The sequence below is a fragment of the Camellia sinensis genome, chromosome 9, assembly GCF_055761805.1.
Source record: "Camellia sinensis isolate YWXY chromosome 9, ASM5576180v1, whole genome shotgun sequence".
NCBI lineage: Eukaryota > Viridiplantae > Streptophyta > Magnoliopsida > Ericales > Theaceae > Camellia > Camellia sinensis.
The window spans coordinates 26321687-26341724 of NC_138969.1; the positions used below are offsets into that span (position 1 = coordinate 26321687).

The 20038-nt window shown below is 34.6% G+C and overlaps 1 protein-coding gene across 2 annotated transcripts; it reads right to left on the reverse strand.

The window, feature by feature from the left end:
• Positions 1-1681: 1681 nt before the first annotated feature.
• LOC114294609 (ornithine aminotransferase, mitochondrial) lies at positions 1682-12978 on the reverse strand. Of its 2 annotated transcripts, XM_082886362.1 has the most exons (11): positions 12719-12978; positions 11891-12144; positions 9397-9505; positions 7727-7957; positions 6498-6657; positions 6265-6320; positions 5761-5913; positions 4959-5056; positions 3736-3816; positions 2839-3072; positions 1682-2060 (listed from the first exon to the last, which is right to left on the reverse strand). In XM_082886362.1, exons 2-11 carry the CDS (start codon positions 12037-12039, stop codon positions 1910-1912), a joined length of 1422 nt encoding a protein of 473 aa, XP_082742488.1. In that variant the 5' UTR covers positions 12040-12144; positions 12719-12978; the 3' UTR covers positions 1682-1909. The 2 variants fall into 2 exon arrangements, with proteins under 2 accessions (XP_082742488.1, XP_082742489.1); XM_082886363.1 differs by lacking the exon at positions 9397-9505 and having other exon boundaries at positions 12719-12905.
• Positions 12979-20038: the final 7060 nt, after the last annotated feature.

Below are 20038 nucleotides of genomic sequence, written 5' to 3' on the forward strand. Positions count from 1 at the left end.
AGAACGCGTTACCACTTTGACCCGAGTAAATCGACACTCGGGGCCCACCTAAAAAATAGACCAAACTTGAGAAAAAATTCTGGTTTTTACCCAGAATTTTTCTACCATTTCCAACAATCCCCCACATGAATGAAATTTGATGACAACGGAAATGCAACAATATGCAGACTTAACGAAAGAGTATAAGTCGAAAATATCTTGCATCAGGATAGGTAGTTTTCGGCCTTGAACCTTCCCTAGTGATAACCTATCGGACTTACTGGCTAACCAATGGACGCGATGCCTTGAATTGTTCAGCCGTTTGTGTAAGCCAAGACAATAGATTTCACACAAAATATCTTCTAACACATCGTGGTTCTCACTGTTGTGTTCATTTTGGCCTTGAACGCACCTGGTTTTCATGAGTATTTCTAAAGAATATAGCCTTTTTCATTCTCATAGAACCGGCCCCAGTTCAACACTCATATAGGTGATTCTTATTGTGAGTATCTCCTTATACTCGTCTTGATTTTATGCCTTAATCAAGATATAAGTAATCATTAAAAGCAAAGCTTATCCTTATACCCCTGCAGACAACATATGTTGCAGATATCACTCTCACTATAGGAATGGGTAGGAATTTTAATCCCTTGGTGATTTCTGGCGAACCATACATAACTTAGTTGTCCCTTTGAACTTACTTCTTGGGATCTCCAGTCATATAAGTAAGGTTACCATTATGACGACTCTTATGTAATAGGCTTTAATCCCATCCCCTTTGATGAACTATACACTAGCTCTTTTGTCAAACCTTTTGTTAACGGATCCGCAATATTCTCTTTAGATTTTATATAATCTATTGAGATTATTCCGTTTGACAACAATTGCCTTACGGTATTATGTCGACGACGAATATGTCGTGACTTACCGTTATACATGTGATTCTGTGCCCTGCCTATTGCAGATTGACTATCACAATGAATGCAAATAGCTGGCACAGGTTTTGGCCACATTGAAATGTCTTCTAAGAAGTGACGAAGCCATTCTGCTTCTTCACCTGCTTTGTCTAAAGCAATGAACTCGGATTCTATTGTGGATCGTGCGATGCAAGTTTGTTTCGTGGATTTCCAAGAAACAGCCCGCCCGACCAGACGGCCGGCGGCGGCGGCTGCGCGCGCGTGTGGTAATTTTGGGTCCAATGGGTCTAGACCATTTTGCCCATAACCTCTCCCTCTAAAACACTTGGGTACCCCTTGGGGCACACCCCAAGTATCTAACCCAAGCCTTATAAACCCTTTGATAACTTCCCACCAAATCAATGTGGGACAAGCCAATTTACAACCTTAAGGAATTTCCACCAAAACTCCATTTCCATGGAGCACACTTTGGCTTCAATTTCCCATTCACTCGGTAATGGTTTTGAGCAACCAAATATACCACGTGAATCACAACGCGGCATAGAACGCGTTACCACTTTGACCCGAGTAAATCGACACTCGGGGCCCACCTAAAAAATAGACCAAACTTGAGAAAAAATTCTGATTTTACCCAGAATTTTTCTACCATTTCCAACAATAATCTCAACTATGAAATGTTTCTATTATACTTGAATGAGGTATGAACTGTCAACCATTTAGACACCATGATTACATTTTGTGCATTCCCATTTTATGATATGTCTATAATGTTTTGAAAACGAAAATTGGTACCCAACAAAATTTTATTCACAATTTAAAATTTTTTATAAACATGAAACGAAAAATAATCATAAGAAACAACATCCAAACTTAGTGAAGAAGTCTCAGCATTATTTTATTCTGGCTAATATTAAAATAAAATTAAAAAAAAAAAAAAAAAACCACAGCTCTTGAGTACCAGGTGCAATATATAAAAGTATAAGAGGTAACGATATGGCTGTAATTCAGAGTTCCTATGATGAATCATAGGAGTTTCGGCCGCACCGGTCACATACATCTGAGGTTGTTGGGGGAACTGTTTTCGGCTTTGACTTCTGCATCTCTGGCAGATCGATTTGCAAAACGTCGTGCAGTGCCTTTGAGCCCTCTTGGAGCTCCTCCAAACTGAAAGTTCCGAATTAGGTCAGAAAATCACATGATATCAAATATGTAAAAACGAAGTACAAATAGGAAGCTATGGACACTAATTTCTCGTCATACAGTCCATTAATTGTATCTATCTCAGAAATTCAGTTACAGACCGTGCAAAATATAAGTCAGAAGTATTAACAGTTAAAACATGTGAATTCTGCACGGGTGTACGACAAGTTCAGAAATTTAGGAAACATTCAGTACTGGTAAACTGGAAACACACAAGATATATATCAGTAAAACAAAGTCACTGCGCAAAACAAAGTCAACAAACTTTTATATTTACCTCATTTGGTATTATCTCGGGTCTCGTATGTATGCTTTTTAATCTAACTCTACACGCCACTCATGCAATACAGCATTCTCATTTAAAATTTGCTCCTTTTGTCATGTATTTTTTTATGCGAAGTATTTAGTTCCATAAAACAAAGTCACATTTTTGCCGCCAAGTCAAAATCCCTTTTTTTTTTAAATTGTGTGTTCGGGAGCAAGGGGAATTACAACATCCAGGGAAAAGTGGAGAACATAAAGGGTTATCATGGTCAATCCAAATACTTAGTATGACGCTTCATTGAGTTGAGCTCAATGCATCACTTCAAAAGTGGCATGAACAATTGAAAACTTCGGATTGACACAGTTGTCAACAGGGTATGCCCGGTGAAGACGTCACTAAACCATGATGATCCTGTGAATAAATATAAGATTTTAACATATTGAAACCATAAAACATTCATCAAGCATCGATCCTTACCTCATGCAAAGGGGAGGAGTGAGTCGAACAATGGTATCGTGAGTAGGCTTTGCGAGAATTCCTCTTTCCTTCAACTTTATACATATATCATAAGCAGAGATGGGGAACAAATTCTTGGTGTTAAGCTCCACAGCATTAAACAGGCCTTTTCCCCGCACTTCCTTTATAACATTAGGGAATTGCTGTTGAACCTTGTTTAGCTGATGCCTAAACTCCTCTCCCATTTTTGCCGATCTGCAGAGTAACAAGTAGTGAAGAGAGAGAGAGAGAGAGAGAGAGAGAGAGACAACAGTAACGAATTTACATTATTGAACAGGGAAGACCAAGTCAGATTCCCAGATGACGGGGCTAGGAGTGATAATATCACAAACTCAAGGGGTTAAGTGTATCTAAGTAGTTTAACAACTTTTCATAGATTGAAGCCTGTAGAGCTGCAAATGAACCAAGTTGTTCATGACAGCATGGGTGTGGCTTGCTAAAAAGCTCATTCATGTGTTGTTCATTAGTGAAATGAGCCGAGCTTGAACATTAGACTAGAGCTCATTAGCTAAATGAGCTGAGTGAAGCTAAATGCCAGCGCAACCATTGCAAGCCCAATAATAAGCCAAGCAAATCGAGTAAAGCACAAGATAAACAATTGATGACAAAACTCAACTTACGAATGCCAAGCACAAGAAATTCACCTTTTGTTCCGCCAACTAGAAGAACTGACATTTAAAATATTAGGGAGTTCACTCAATGTACTAATAGTATATATAATAGAAAATCAAACTTAAAAATAAAAAATAAATCAAATCAAATGAACACTCTTTGAATTTAGTTTCTTCCAAGTGCCCCGTGTCTGATGATTATAGCATAAGTCTTGCTATCCTAAACACCAGGGAATAGGATTAATACCTCTCAGCGAGTCGCTCATCTCTGATAACCTCTAGTGAAGCAGCAGCAACTGCACTAGCCAAAGGATTTCCGCCAAAGGTGCTGATAACAATGTAAAATCAAAACCATGTCAGCTTCTGCTAAATGCAGCCTCATAGCAATATTATGAATGACAGAGTGAAAAAGATAATACAGATCGGACATAAACGGGAGCTTTTATTTCACACACACATTATCTCAGTTCAGAAATCACCTTCCGAACAAAACTTTATGATTCAGCTATATCTCTGGTTGATTTTGGAACTATTGGTTTTCATTTGGAAGTTGATTTCGGAACCATGTAGTTTTGTTTAGAAATCAACCTCCGAATGAAAAATGGTATGTGAACTGAGAGAAAGTTGTATGTGAAAACAAAGCCTCCCCACATAAGCTGATGAACATACCAGTGTAACCTTATAATCTCCAAAATATCATATTTGAACAGTTTCGAGTTGGTCAGGAAGAGCTACTACAAGCCTAATGTTTTGAATCAAGTGACAGTTATATTAGAAGCTAAAATGAGTCCATTCATGATGTTCAAGTAAAGCACAATTCAATAGGGAATTCATGTATTAAAACCAGAACTTTATCCCTACTTAGCATCAAAATTGAGATGGAAAACTAAAAAAATTAAAAGAAAAAGAGCAGCTTGTTCATTTTTAGCTAACTGGGGGAATGTAATGTTCTAGCTATAAATCATAGCCATTATTTCCTTCAACAAGAAAAGTAGACAATGTATGCTCGACATCCATAAACTCGTTCTTTCATTTGTTGAGTTCTCTTCCTATGACTTCTCAAAATTCAATTGTGCGGCAGCCAAACTAGACCTGGCCCACCACCCCCACCAAGTTATATTCCAGAGGTGGCATGACATATTGAACCAGTCAAACACATCATGCAGAGAAATGAACCCCAAAGATTTATTCCAAGTTTCTATGTACCAATAGACTATGCTTACGACACAGTAATAACCCAAAATAAATGGAATAATAACCACGCCTAACTCAAACAAAAGCTGTAACCAGTCTATCTGTGATTGAACTGCATTTGGGGTTTGGGTACTTGGCTACTTTTCAAAATCAAGATAGCTCTTGGTAGCTTAACGCTGTAATTTGTTAAGTAAGCAACATTCAAATTCAGTAGCAGGGAAACGAAAATGGACCCAACAAATTTATCAATAAAAGTGAGGCAGTCATAAGTCTGACCTTCCATGCTCTCCTGGCCTAATACAAAGCATAACATCTTTGTCTGCAAGCACTGCACTTACAGGAACCACTCCACCACCCAATGCTTTTCCTAGTATCTGAACAATGTAACCATAAAATAAGTTATCTTACAGCATGGAAGCAAATTTAAGCTGTTAATAAAATATTCACAGATACTTTAGACAATACAGGGTTTCATATAGTATTAGTAACACAAAGTTTGAAAGAATATTGCCTCACACACACTGAGAAAATAGGCATTTTTCTTGAGATGTCAATACATGTATAAAAGAATGAAAGTTCTTCATACTAGCGTAATTGGCGGGCCGAGCTTGAGGATAGTTACATCCTAGATTGATTTCATCACTTGGTTTGGATCAAGTTACATAGTTGCCACAACAACCTCTCGAAAACAAGTGTTTTAGACTTTAAATTTATGAAACATGATGACAGAACTGAAAATAAAATAAAAAATGTAGATCTTGCACATTGAAATTTCTCTCTTCCTGTAACTAAGCCCTTTTCTTAGTGCTGGAGAGAAGATCCATGCCTTGAGATGTAGAAAAGGAATAAATAAAACATCTACAGAGAAGAACCAACTTGCAAACCAAATTCATGAAGCAAATATCTTACCAAAGAAAATTTCTAAAGCAAAGAGTTAAAATACATTTACCGATAGATTTAGTTGACTTGGTTGATATGGTTTCAGATATAATATAAACAATAGGGTTAAAACTTAAAAGTTAGCCACATTCAAATCAAATAGTGGGGTGTATGAATCTAATATGATAAAAGGCCTTACTACAACATCTGGGCGAACTTCTTCCCAATCGCAAGCTAGCATTCTTCCTGTCCGTGCCAAGCCAGTTTGTATCTCATCAGCAACCATTAAAATATTGTATTTTGAGCAAAGATCTCTGACAGCTTTTAGATAACCATCTGGAGGAATTATAACCTAACAACAAAGTATGTGAAACAAAATTATCTAAAGGTAAAGAAATTAAGAAACAGAAAATAAATCACTAAATTATACATCCATGCCCCAGCTAGGGCAGGCCAAACTACCATAGAACTTGTTTCAAACAGTATATCACAAAAAATAAAAATAAATAATATATATCTTCCATTGAGATTGAAGAAAATGGCTACGACTTAGCCTAAAATAATGAGCCAGTTTGGCTAGAAGCGACAAATTATAATATATAAATTATTATCCTATCATTGCTTGTTGCTCTGATTGAATGAAAATATAAAATAAAAGCACATTTCCAAATTGATCATATTTTAAGTTACCAAGGACACATACCCCAGCCTCTCCTTGGATAGGTTCAAAAAGAAATCCGACTATCCGATCTCCTTTTTCTGCATACCATGAAAGAGAAATAATATATTTGCATCATTCATATTCTAATCTGCCAAAGTTGACATAACATGGCATTTCATAAGAACAAGATTTCTTAGGCCCAAAGTTGTGAGCAAAATATTTCATTGTAATTTAAAAATATCATCATAATTGACAAAATTCCCATGTTTAGAAACCTTTAAATATCTTCTCAAGACCAACTTCATCACCAAAATCAACTTTGAGGTGGCCAGGCAACAAGGGCCCAAAACCACGAGTAGCCTCATTGTCACAGCTCATAGAAATAACAGCCAATGTACGACCATGGAAGCAGCCACAACACGAGACAATGATAGCCTGCGAAAAGACATTATTTGAATAAAAAAATCGAAAGCGCAAATAGGATGTTATACTACTTGGCAACAAGCCAACAAAAAACATTAAATGCTAAAATGTTAAAAAAGTAATTGCCATAATAAACCGGGAAATTTATTAGAAAATCCTCTTTCAAGTACTTGTATCCCAATTAGTTCATAAGATATTATTGTATTCCAATAAGTCCTATTATTTTGGACATTTGATCCACCAAATCCTAATTCTCATATTTAAGGTATTTTATGGACAATTTTACCCTTACAAATATTTTTTGTACCCTCAGCAATTTGATGATATGAACATTCACATTAAATAAATTTTACAGTGTGAATGTTTACATCATGGAACATACACACTATCAATGTGAACATTAATGCACGCTTTACCTTATTATTATTAGGGGTATTTTGGTAACTATGTCAACCATAGGACTTAATAGAATATAAGAAAATAATTTGGACTAAGTGGAACATAAGTAGGTAAAGAGGGATTTATGAATAAATACCCCTAATAAACCAGGCAAATGCTAACGAATGCCCTCGAGGCATTGTTTAATATTGGAATTGGGGTGAAAAGTGTCTTGAAAATAGGTGAAAAGATTAAAAAGCGTATTGATTTCAATGAAAAGTGTATTCAATTTAATAAAGGCGCATCGTGTTCTTCTCCTTTTTTGTCTTTCCTTGTGCCCTATGGGCACTTGTTTTGCAAGACCCAATAAACAATGCAATAATAAATGCAGACTGCTATCTGGATTAATGAACCCCAGAAATTTGTAGAAAGGGATGAAAATAAAGAAAAAAATACATTGCTAAATGAAATTAAAAATTCCACCAACATGACTCCAGAAATTTTAGGTATGTTTAAAACAGACATTTGGAGTCTAAGATAAAGAAGGAGACGGATCGAGGAATTTTCTATAAATGATTATCATAACTAGTACACCTAAATCAAGTATGTGAGTTCCTTTTCTAAAATAAATAAATAAATAATAAAAATTTGAAGAAGCACTGTTTTTAAGCATAAGACATCGGGATGAAGACGTATTTAGTACCTCATCTTTGGGAATCTTTTTCTTCTCATAGCCCCATTTCCTTGCCAACTTCAGAGCTGTTTCTACACCTTCGGCACCAGTATTCATTGGTAAGACCATTTCATAACCAAACATGCTGGTTAGATGCTCTGCAAATATTGGAAATCTGTCATTATAGAAGGCTCTAGAGCTAAGAGTGAGCCTTTCTGCCTGTTCTAGTAATGCTTTAACAATCTTTGGATGACAATGTCCCTGCAGAAAGAAGCTATTAAGTTAGAACTTAACCTCCGTTTGCTATGCAATGCAATAAAAAGAAAGTGAAGTGAACCAATACAATAAGTCCATTCAAGTGTAGGCTATAAATGTTTATAGACGGATCTCTTCATCGCCTTTGGGCTCTATCAACATGTTGGTGTCAAGACAGATGTAAAGAACAAATAATCCCTTCAGAAGTATTCATTTCCTACAACAAACTTCTATATTATCCTATAGGCTGCCCTCTCTGATGCAAATGTATACATCTCCATAAAGCATGTGCAAATGCAATGCAGATACACAAGACACAAGCACTCTTCAATTTCTTCTCTTTTTTTTTTTTTTGGAAATTTTAAGAAAAAAGTAGCGCTAAAGAGAGTTTTTATCAAAATATTACTATAGAGAACAATTCAATGGCAAGTTGTGATCATGCTACTTAATCCTTCACTCTTGCAAGATACTTCTGATTTGTATATATAATTGTTCTCTACCTATTTTAAAGATGGTAAAAAAAAATCTTAAAAGTACATAATAAATAAGTCGAGGTACATGATATGGAGAGATATGAAAACAACACACAACACATATCATGAATGAACAACTACGGCCCCAGCGCCACAGCTATTGTGTAAGAAGATTTGCTAGTGCTTTTGCTTTAGAATACAACATGAGTATTATGTGTTTATCGATACAGAAACCTTGTTTAAGCTTTTTACAATCTTTGGACTAACCTTACAAGAATTTTCTTTCTTTCTTTCTTTCTTTTTTATGGATACCCATTAAAAAAAATAAAAATAAAAAATAAAAAAATGGGAATGCACAAAATGTAATCATGGTGTCTAAATGGTTGACAGTTCATACCTCATTCAAGTATAATAGAAACATTTCATAGTTGAGATTATTTATTTGAAAATTTGATCACACAATCATAACCTTTGAATTGCATCTAGTAGGCATGGCTTACAAATTCAGTTTCCCCTCAGCTGCAAACTTGTTTTAAAATAAAAACCTGTATGTCTCATTTTTTTAATCTCATACATATATATATATATATTCAAATTTCTTCATTGTCATTTAACTTATTTGAAAATTTCTACAAATTTTAAGCTTTAGAGTCCAATGGCCAATTTTCTCAGAAAATTGTAGAAGTTTGACAATTTAAGTGAAATTTCAATGTCATATGTAACCACTTTTTCAGTTGGGCAGTATAGCTTACTCAAGTAGGTAAGTGTCTTTAGCATGCATATAATTTTAAAAACACTTCATCTTCTTTTTTCTTTTTTCAATTTTACCTTCCTATTTACATTGGCCTCCCAAGATGAACTTGTTAAACCCTCCCCTGGCAGGCAAAAGGATACATCCAGTACAATGTTGGTTCTCTGACAAGGTATATATGAAGATATAACTAACTAAAATAAACAGCCCCTAAATCTCACCTGATTAACCGCAGAGTAGGCTGAGAGAAAATCAAGATATTTGTTGCCTTCAGGATCCCATATAGATGATCCCTTCGCTTGAGAGAATACAATCGGAACGGGGTGATAACTGTGATTCAGCCAGAAAAGTGACTTGGATAAGTAAAAATCCACCAAGACACATTAAATAACCCACATCAATGATGGATGTTATACAACATGGCAAATGCCTAAGAAGCACGGATATGGACACATGACATGACACGGACATGATACAGACACGTAAATTTTCAAAAAGTGCAGGACACGACACGTTGGGAACACGTTCAAAATATATTTTTTTATTATATGAATATTTTTAAATATTTAATATGTATTTTATGTTAAATATTTAATTTTCATCAAATTTATCAACTTTAGGTATGCTGTTTTAGCAAACAAATTAAAAATTATAATTTTTTTTGAAAAAAATAATACTCAGCGTGTTCCTAAAGTGTCCCCGGCGTGTCCTCAACGTGTCCTCAGCGTGTCCCAAAGTGTCCGCAGCGTGTCCAAAGTGTCCCAGCATGTCCAACTCTTTCCAGCGTGTCTGACACGTGTTTGGAGTGTGTCCATGTCCAACATGTGTCGGACACCTGTACGCAACCTGCGAAGAGGTGTCCGTGCTTCATAGGCAAATGCTAACTAACAAGTGCCTTGGGGCAAGCTTCAATATTGGAATTTGTGTAAAACGCATTTTGGAAATGGTGAAAATGTTTTTAAAAAAAAAAAAATTAAATCAATGAAAAGTGTTTTGAAATTGGTGACAAGTGCTTTTTGTTTTTTAATTTTTGTCTTTTTCTTTGTTAGCAAGACGCATGCAATATATACAAGACACAATGAGCTTGGCCTATCTATAACAATAAATCGTTCTTTCTTTTTGGTATGGAAAGCTGTTATTCTTCTATCAAATTATCGCTTGTGGTAGTATACTACATATATTTGATACGTTTGTGGTAGTATACCATATTATGCATTTCTTCCAGTATTTTCTTCTAATACAAAAGCTAACTACTGTACATGATCTTTTAGAAAAAAATTATTAAAATGATAACTGAAGGGGAAACTTGGCACCATTTGAACTTTTTTGTACAAGAAAATTGCTTCAGCATAAAAGTTACACTGTTCTAGGGAACAAGGAAGAGGTCATTCAAATGAGCTAAGGGGTGTTTCAATCATGTTTCTTCCTTCACAATTTAACAGAGAAAGCAGATGACAACAAATCAGAATGACAAGTACTCCATTGAAGTTGCAAGCTCAAGTACAATGGATCCTCTATCTGTCTTCATGGTGGTTTTTCCCAATGGTTTTTTTGGCCTCATGTTTATTGATCTTGTTTCAGAAAATATACACGATAAAGGAACTTTAGACTGGTAAGTAAGTATTATAATTCTGGATTCTTTGTCCTGTAGCAGCCTTATTCTGCAATTTGGGTTCTAAGCACGAATGCATCCAACCGAACTTCAAAACAAATGTGAGTAGGCAATTGTATATTTTATATTTCACAACTCTCTGAAACAAGTGATGCAGGTTCAAAAGATAGAACTCAACATAAGCAACTATACATAATAGTTTCTTAGCCACGGTTTCTTAGAAAGAGTAGAAATACTTTATCAGCTTAACATTATGTAAACCTTTTTCAATTTTATATCTTTGCAATTAAGCAAAACTTAGATCTCTGAAGTTGCAATGGGGAAGGGCCAGACATACAGCACTGGCCCTTTTGATGAGATATAAAACCAATCAGCCTATTCCTCACTAAATCTCACCACCAAATATCCGTTTGTTTCCCACAAAATCTCTCACCACTTTCGATGAGAAATAAAACCTATAAAATAAAATAGGACAAATTTTGACCGTAGTCCTGTATTTAGCCCTTGTGTCATTTTGATCCTATAATTTCATTTGGCTCAATTTTGACCTTGAATTTATAATTTTGTCTCAATTTAGTCCAACTGATTACAACTCTTAGTATTTTTTTATGGAAAATATTCACATAAGTGGCATATGTCATGTTTTTTAGGGTAAAATTATAAAGTTACTCAACTCAGTGATTAACCTTAACCAATTCAGTAATAGTTTTGTATCAAAAACACTAACGAGGTTATCAATCGGATTAAATTGACACAAAATTTAAAATTAAGCTCAAAATTGAGCCAATGGAAGGTATAGGGACCAAAATGACCACTAAAATAGCTCTCTTTGTCGCAAATTTTTACCATTTCTCACTTCACTTATATAAGAAAAGAGTTCTCTTTCACTTAATTTCTTACTCAAATCACTCAATCCAAGCACCACTAAAATAGAAGTATCCTAAGCCATCAATAATTCTATCCAAACCAAACATCATATCCAATAGGAGATGCCAAAAAGAAAATACAAATTTACAAACACAAACATAAACATAAAAATAAAAATAAAATTGTGTATCCAGATACAGACTATATGGAAAGGATCTCAGAGAGAGAGAGATTACTTGTGGGCACTGCATTCATATTCCAAATTAATGAGGTGTTGAGAAGAGGAAGGCATGGTTTTTTCAGAGAGAGCACCAAAACTCCTAATAATTCTACTTTCCCTGCAAATTCTGTTGAACAAACTCTGCAAATGCCTCTTGGAAGCCATTGTCGATGACGATTTTTATGCTTCAACCACTTCTATTTCTGTACACCCTATGGGAACGATATCGCTTCCCAGTCTCACCCATTCTTCTATATCAATAATTGCCTCCTGATGACACCAGAAATAAGTTTCAAAACTAGCCATCCATCAAAATCAATGAAAAGGAAAGAAAAAAACCGAAGTTTGACTTATAATCTTTTGTATAATAATAAATATCTTATAGAATTGAATGCTAATTGTATTAGTCTCAGTTCAGTCACCCCAAACAACAAATCCCACAAATTCTTATCAATGAAACAGAAAAATTCAGAGTCAAGAGAGGTAGAAAAGAGAGGATCTGAATTTGTATAAAATTCATAAGACCCATTAATGAAACTGAAAAAAAAAATTAGAACTTTAATAGAGATAGATGGTTAACTCAGTTAAACAAAACAAGAATTCTTGAGAGAGACAGAAAGAGAACTGTGAGAAGACAACAGTTTCAGACAAACAAGGTTACAACACATAAAAAAATTGAAAAAAATAAAATAAAATAAAATAAATCTAGTAAATAGTTTATCGGATACAAATCCAAAGAGCGAAGAGTCTTTCAATAAACAAAAAATACAAATTATAAGAACTTATTATAACCCTAATTCGCTAACGCTGATATACTGTTGGAAAACCTAGGAAACGATCGTACCTGCTGATGAGAGAATCCAATTGAACAAAAACCCTAGGCGAAGGAAACACGAAGATGCTTAGAGAGAGAGAGAGAGAGAGAGAGAGAGGGCGCTGAGCGATGAAGTTATAGATTGCGAAAGCATTGGTAAATTCGAGGTACTATCTAGGGTTTGAGATTTTCGAACCGGTTCAATCCGGTAACCTTCGGGTTTTTTAGTATGTTTGCTTTTTGATCTGTGGATAGTGGGCCTGTAGTTTTTTTTTGAATCGAGTGGGCCTGTAGTTGGACCGGGCCATCTCCTTTCTTTATATATTTTTTTGTTAAATTAGTAAAGACCTTGGGAAATTAACTACTTTAGTTAGTTATTTAATTTTTTGAACTATTTTAATTTAGTTAAAATAATTGCGTTTTTTTTTGTAGTTTATTTAAGTAAGAGAAAAAATGAAATAATTATAAATTAGATGTAATATTTTATCTTATTAATTATTTTAGTCTATTTTATTTTTTAGTGGGTTATTTTAACTCAACCATTTTCTCAAGCACTCCAATTAACTCATGTAATTTTAGTCTTCGTTTGGGAATAGCTAAAATAGTCTGGCTTTTTGGCTATTTTAGCCTGGCCTTTTTACCCTCGTTTGGTTTTTGTTTTTGAATTTTGTGAAAAAAAATGTAATGATTATGGTTTGAATGTGACATTTTATCTTATTAATTTATGTAGCTAATTTTGTCTTTTGTGTTTTTTTAACCAAAAAATCAAAACCAAACATAGTTTTAATTAGGACAAAGTGCATCTTAATTTCTTAAATTGATTTTAATTTTATCTAATCATATATTTTGACCTAAAAAAATAGAATAAAATAAAATTACATACGTCCATATGAGTTATAGTCAAATCAATAAGATTTTAAATGGTTAAAGAAAACATGTAATACAATATTTTAAGACGATGATAAATATTAAGATTGTTATAGATTGGGGAGGGGAAATGTGAAAGGGAAAATGTGGTGCAACTCTAAGAGAGGGATAAATGCCAATTAACGACATTGAGCTCAATTAAGTGGAAGAGTTTATGACTGTATTTGTCATGTTTCGTGCATAAGGAGAACACATTATGGGAGAGTTAACTCAGCCAAACATGTTGGAAAATGGCTTTATATAAATCTTATTTTTTGTTAACTTTTAGCATTAATTAAAGTAGGATTCAAGCGTTATTTTAAACGTTTGTAATTGTAGTCGTGTTTAATGCCACGCAGTGAATAACATCATATATTTGATTACTCAAAATCATTTCCGGATGAATAAAAATTCAACGTGCAATTTCGGATTCGTGGATATAGCTTTAGGTGAGTTTCTTACACATTTGTAAAATGTGCTTGTCCCACATTGGAAAAGCTTAACGATTTATATGGGTATATAAACTCTAGCTTGGGATACTTGGGATAGGTCCCAAGGGGTACCCAAGTTTGTAAAAATGTGAGGTTATGGGAAAAGTAAGCTAGATCCATTGGACCCAAAACAAAAACCATACGCGCGCCGCTGTCCATTTGGGTTGGGCTTATTCGACCCAATACTTATCTTTTTGGGCAAAAACCATTTGTATTTTATTTATTTATTTTTAATTTTGATTTCAAAATTTAAAATAAATTGGTCAAGTTTTTTTCCTTCACCTAAACAGATCCCGAACAAGTTCATACCTATTGAATCCACTCCGAACAGGTTTTTCTACCTGTTGAATTTGTCTGAACAGGTTTCCTATCTGTTGGCACCTATTCGGAAAAGCCACATGTTCTCCTAAATACACCCTGCCATTCCAGCAATTATGGGCATCCAATTTTTCCTTAGCATTTCATCTTTCTTCTTCAAGTTCGTCTTTGTGCTCCTATATCTATCTACCATTTTAGTTTCTAAGAAAAATGAAGAAAGAATTACAACATTGTTTGGTTCGCCAGACTTGGTCTTGTAGTGCTGCAAATCAAGTAGATAGTTGTTGCATCCGGGAAAGTAGACACCGTTAAATCTCGAAGCACAGAAGCGAGGGCAAAATCTATTTTAAAGAGATTGTATCCAACACAAGACTTGACTTATATTTTCTGTAAGCAATTGATTTGGAATTTAGTTTATATAATTATTTTTTGAATTTTTTATTTTTTATTTTATTGTTTATTTTTATTTATACATTTATTTACACATACACACATCCACTGTGGGAATAACAATCTTAAAGTAGATTTCTTTTTTTTATTATTTGTGTATTAGATAGACGAATATTTTGTTTTGGGAAATTAAATAGTAGTCATATACTGTTTAATTTCTTAAATAGTAGTAATATGCTATTTAATAATTTCTTTGATAACATAGTAGTCATATACTGTTTATCATTGGAATTTTGTTACAAAATATTATTCTGTATATTTTGTGTGTAAATTCTATTCTGTATGAATTTGTGATTGATACATTATTATTTCGTCAAAAATATGAATATTGAAACAAACAGTACTGAGACTGTTCGTACTTCGACCCCCATACCCGTTGTGCCAATGATGACTCCGGCAGTACTAGTAAATCATGGGGAGAAGCCAGAAAAATTCAATGGAAATGATTTTAAAAGATGGCAATAAAAGATAATGTTTTATGAAGCTTCGGCACTAAACGAGGGAGAAACTGACTGGCAAGTGGTTGTCGTAGTCAATGCATGGAAACATGGTGATTTTCTGTGTCGGAATTATATCCTCAATGGGTTAGACAATACACTGTACAATGTGCATAGTGTCAAAAGCACTGCAAAAGAATTGTGGGAATCTTTAGATCATAAATATAAGACAAAGGATGTCGGTACAAAGAAATTTGTTGTCGGTCGTTTTTTAGATTTTAAAATGATAGATTCCAAAACAGTTATTAGCCAAGTTCAAAATCTCTAATTAATTCTCTATGACATACATGCGGAAGAGATAGTTCTCAGTGAATCTTCCAAGTATCGACAATCATTGAAAAATTGCCACCATCCTGGAAAGAATTCAAGAATTATCTAAAGTATAAGCGCAAGGAGATGAAATTAAAAGAACTAATAGTGCGACTCAGAATTGAGGAGGACAACCGTGGTTCCGAAAAAAAGTCAAGAAACCATGTCATGCAGGCTAAAGCAAATGTTGTGGAACATGGACAAGGGTCCCAAACAAGGATCCACTAAAAAGATCAACAAAGGAATCAATAACGGGTTCAACAAAAGATTCAAAGGCAAGTGTTTTGTGTGTGGCAAATATGGACATCGCACTAAGGATTGTCATGTTCGCAAGAACGGAGGGAGTTCAAGCAGAAAGCCAACACAAGCCAACATAGCTGAAGATTTTTATCTTTCCGATGGAATGACAGACATCAATCTTGCTGCAGTAGTCTCTGAGGCAAATTTGGTGGACAATCCCAAGGAGTGGTGGATGGATACTGAAGCAACCCGTCATATCTGTACAGATAAGAAGATGTTCACAACCTATAAAGTGGTGAAAAATGGGGAACAACTTTTTATAGAAAACTCATCTACATCAACTGTAGAAAGACGAGGAAAGATTATGTTAAAAATGACCTCAGGGAAGGAACTCACTCTTAACAATGTACTCCATGTGCCGGAGATTCTCAAGAATTTGATTTTTGGGTCATTGTTGATCAAGAATGGGTTTAGATTAGTCTTTGAATTTGATAAGGATGTACTCTCCAAGAGTGGAATGTATGTGGGGCGAGGTTACATGAGTGATGGGCTTTTTAAGCTCAATGTATTAACTATTGTACCAAATTTGGCTATTAATAATAAGAACATATATTTTGTTTATATTGCTGAGTCTTCTTTTTTATGACATAGTAGATTAGGACATGTTAATTTTAATTATTTGCGTAGACTTGTTTCTTTAGAATGTTTACCAAACTTAGAATTTAATCCTAATCATAAATGTGAGATTTGTGTTGAGGCAAAACTCACTAAGGCATCATTTAAAGTAGAAAGAAGTATTGAACCTCTAAGTTTAATTCACATAGATATCTGTGATTTAAAATTTGTTTAAACTAGAGGAGGTAAAAAGTATTTTATTACTTTTATTGACGATTGCACTTGATATTGCTATGTTTACTCATTGAGAAGTAAAGATGAAGCTTTAGAAGCTTTTAAGCAATATAAACTTGAGGTTGAAAATCAACTTGGTAAAACTATTAAGGTAGTGAGGAATGACAAAGGTGGTGAGTATGATGTACCATTTAAGAAATTTTGTTCTGAATATGGTATTATTCATCAAACCACTGCACCTTATTCTCATCAATCAACTACAGTTGCTGAGAAAAAGAATTGAACTCTTAAAGAGATGATGAATGTCATGTTGATTAGTTCAGGGTAACTTCAGAACTTGTGGGGGGAGACGATTTTGTATGCTAACTTTATCCTTAACAGGGTACCCCACAAAAAAATCAATCAAAACGCCTTATGAAGTATGGAAAAGTCGACGACCTACCTACAATTACCTCAAAGTATAGGGGTGTTTGGCTAATGTGGCAATCCCTAGTTCGAAAACGACTAAGACAGGACCAAAAATCATTGATTATGTGTTCATTAGTTATGCAAATAATAGTAGTGCATACAGATTTTTAGTTCATAGATCTTTAAATCCTAATATGCATGTAAACACTATTATTGAGTCAAAGAATGCGTTGTTTTTCGAACACATTTTCCTTATAAGAAGACTGAAGAGGTTAAAACTCTCAAAGCTGAAGAGAGAAGTTCAAATAAAAGAACTTTTGATACTGCTATAAGTAGTAGTGAAGACCAAAATGATAATGATGCAGATGAACCTAGACGTAGCAAGAGGGCTAGGATCTCTAAATCATTTGCTCCAGATTTTCTGACATGCCTGTTAGAAAATGAGCCTCGAAACTTCAAGAAAGCAATGTGGATATAAGTGGATACTTGGGAAAGAGGCTGTAAATAGTGAAATTGAATCAATTCTACAAAATCATACTTGGGAACTGGTAGATATTCTACTAGGGTGTAAACCTTTGGATATAAGTGGATATTCAAGAGAAAAACGAAAACAGATGGTTCAATAGATAAATAGAATACGAGGCTTGTTGTTAAAGGATACAAGCAAAATGAAGGCCTTGATTTTTTATATCTATTCACCAGTGACAAGAATAAAATATATTTGCATGCTAATTGCGATTGCAACTTCGTACAATCTGGAGATACATCAAATGGATGTTAAAACAACCTTTTTGAATGGCGAGTTAGATGAGGAAATCTATATGGAACAACTGGAAGGGTTTCAAGTTCCCGGCCAAGAGAAAAAAGTTCGTAAACTTGTCAAATCCCTTTTATGGATTAAAACAAGCTTCGAAAAAATGGCATAAAAAATTTGATCACCCTATGCTTTCGGATGGTTTAAGATAAACGAATGTGACAAATGTGTCTATGTTAAAAGCACAAACAAAGGCTATGTCATAGTTTGTCTTTATGTGGATGACATGCTAATTATTGGAGCAATAATGACATGATTAAATTCACAAAGAAAATGTTGAACAAAAAGTTTGACATGAAAGATCTGGGAGTAACAGATGTAATTATAGGAATAAAAATTACTAAAACATCTAAATGATATGCTTTATCTCAGTCTCATTATATTGAGAAGATTCTGTAGAAATTTAGAAAGTATGACGACCGTTTTGCTAAAACACCTATTGACATTAGTCTTTATTTGTCAAAAAAATACAAGTGCAAGCATATCATAATTAGAATACTCTTGGATAATCGGAAACTTGATGTACTTAATGAATTGCACTAGGCCAGATATAGCCTATGTTGTAAGCAAATTGAATAAGTACACAAGTAATCTAGGGTCCGATCATTGGAAAGCGATAATTAGGGTACTTAGCTATCTAAGGCATACCCAGAATTATGGCTTACATTATACCAAATATCCAGCAGTACTTGAGGGGTACATCGATGCAAATTGGATATCGGATACGAAAGACTCAAAATCCATTAATGGATACATCTTTACCTTAGGAGGTGCTGCAGTCTCTTGAAAATCCTCCAAGCAGACATGCATAGCAAGGTCGACAATGGAATATGAGTTTATTGCATTAGATAAAATAGGAAAAGAAGCAGAATGGCTTCGTAATTTCTTAGAAGACATTCCAATGTTGTCTAAACCTGTGCCAGCCATATGCATTTACTGTGATAGTGAAGCAGCAATAAGACGGGCACATAATCATATGTATAACGATAAGTCTTGACACATTCGTCGAAGACATAATACTGTTCGGCATTTGCTCTCACATAGAATAATTTCCATAGAATATGTAAAGTCAAGGGAGAATATTGCGGATCTATTGACTAAAGGGCTGGCCAAATAGCAAGTGTACCATTTATCGAGGAGAATATGATTAAAACCTATTGCTTAAAAGTCGCCATAATGGCAACCCAACCTAGTTGACTGGAGATCCCAAGATCTAGGTTCAAAGGGACAACTGAATTATGGATGACTTCATGTATCAGTAAGGAGGTTTTTCTCCTACCCATTTCTATGATAAGAAGAGTGATACCTGCAACGTTAGTAGGATAAGCTTTGCTTTTAATGATTCTTATAGCTTGGACATCCAAGTGGAGTATGGCAGGATACTCTTAATAAGAAGTCACCTATATAAGTGCGACCTAGGCCGGTTCTATGAGAATTGAGAAGGCTAAATTTTCTAGAGCACTCATGAATTACCAGGTGTTGTTCAGGGCCAAAATGAACACAACCGTAAGAACCAAACTGTGTTTGTAGATACACTATGTGTAGTCTATTGTATTGGCTTACACAAACAGCTGAATAGTTCAAGGCATCGCGTCCACTAGTTAGCTAGTAAGTCCGATAAGCTTTCACTAGAGGAGGTTCAAAGCCAAAAGCTACCTATCTCGATGTGGTGTATCTTCTTAATGTATTCTTTCTTTGTCTGCATTTTGTTACATGTCTGTATCATGAATTTCATTCATGTGGGGGATTGTTGGAAAATGGCTTTGTATAAACCTTAATTTTTGCTAACTTTGAGCATTAATTAAGGTAGGACCCAAGCGTTATTTTTAATGTTTCTATTGGGTTCATGTTTAATGCCGCGTAGTGAACAACATCGTGCATTTGGTTGCTTAAAACCATTTCCGGATGAATGAAAATTCAACGTGCATTTTTGGGTTCGTGGATATGGCTTTAGGTGGGTTTCCCACACATTTGTAAAATTTACTTGTCCTACATTGGAAAAGCTTAAGGATTTATATGGGTATATAAACTCTAGCTTGAGATACTTGAGATGGGCCCCAAGGGATAC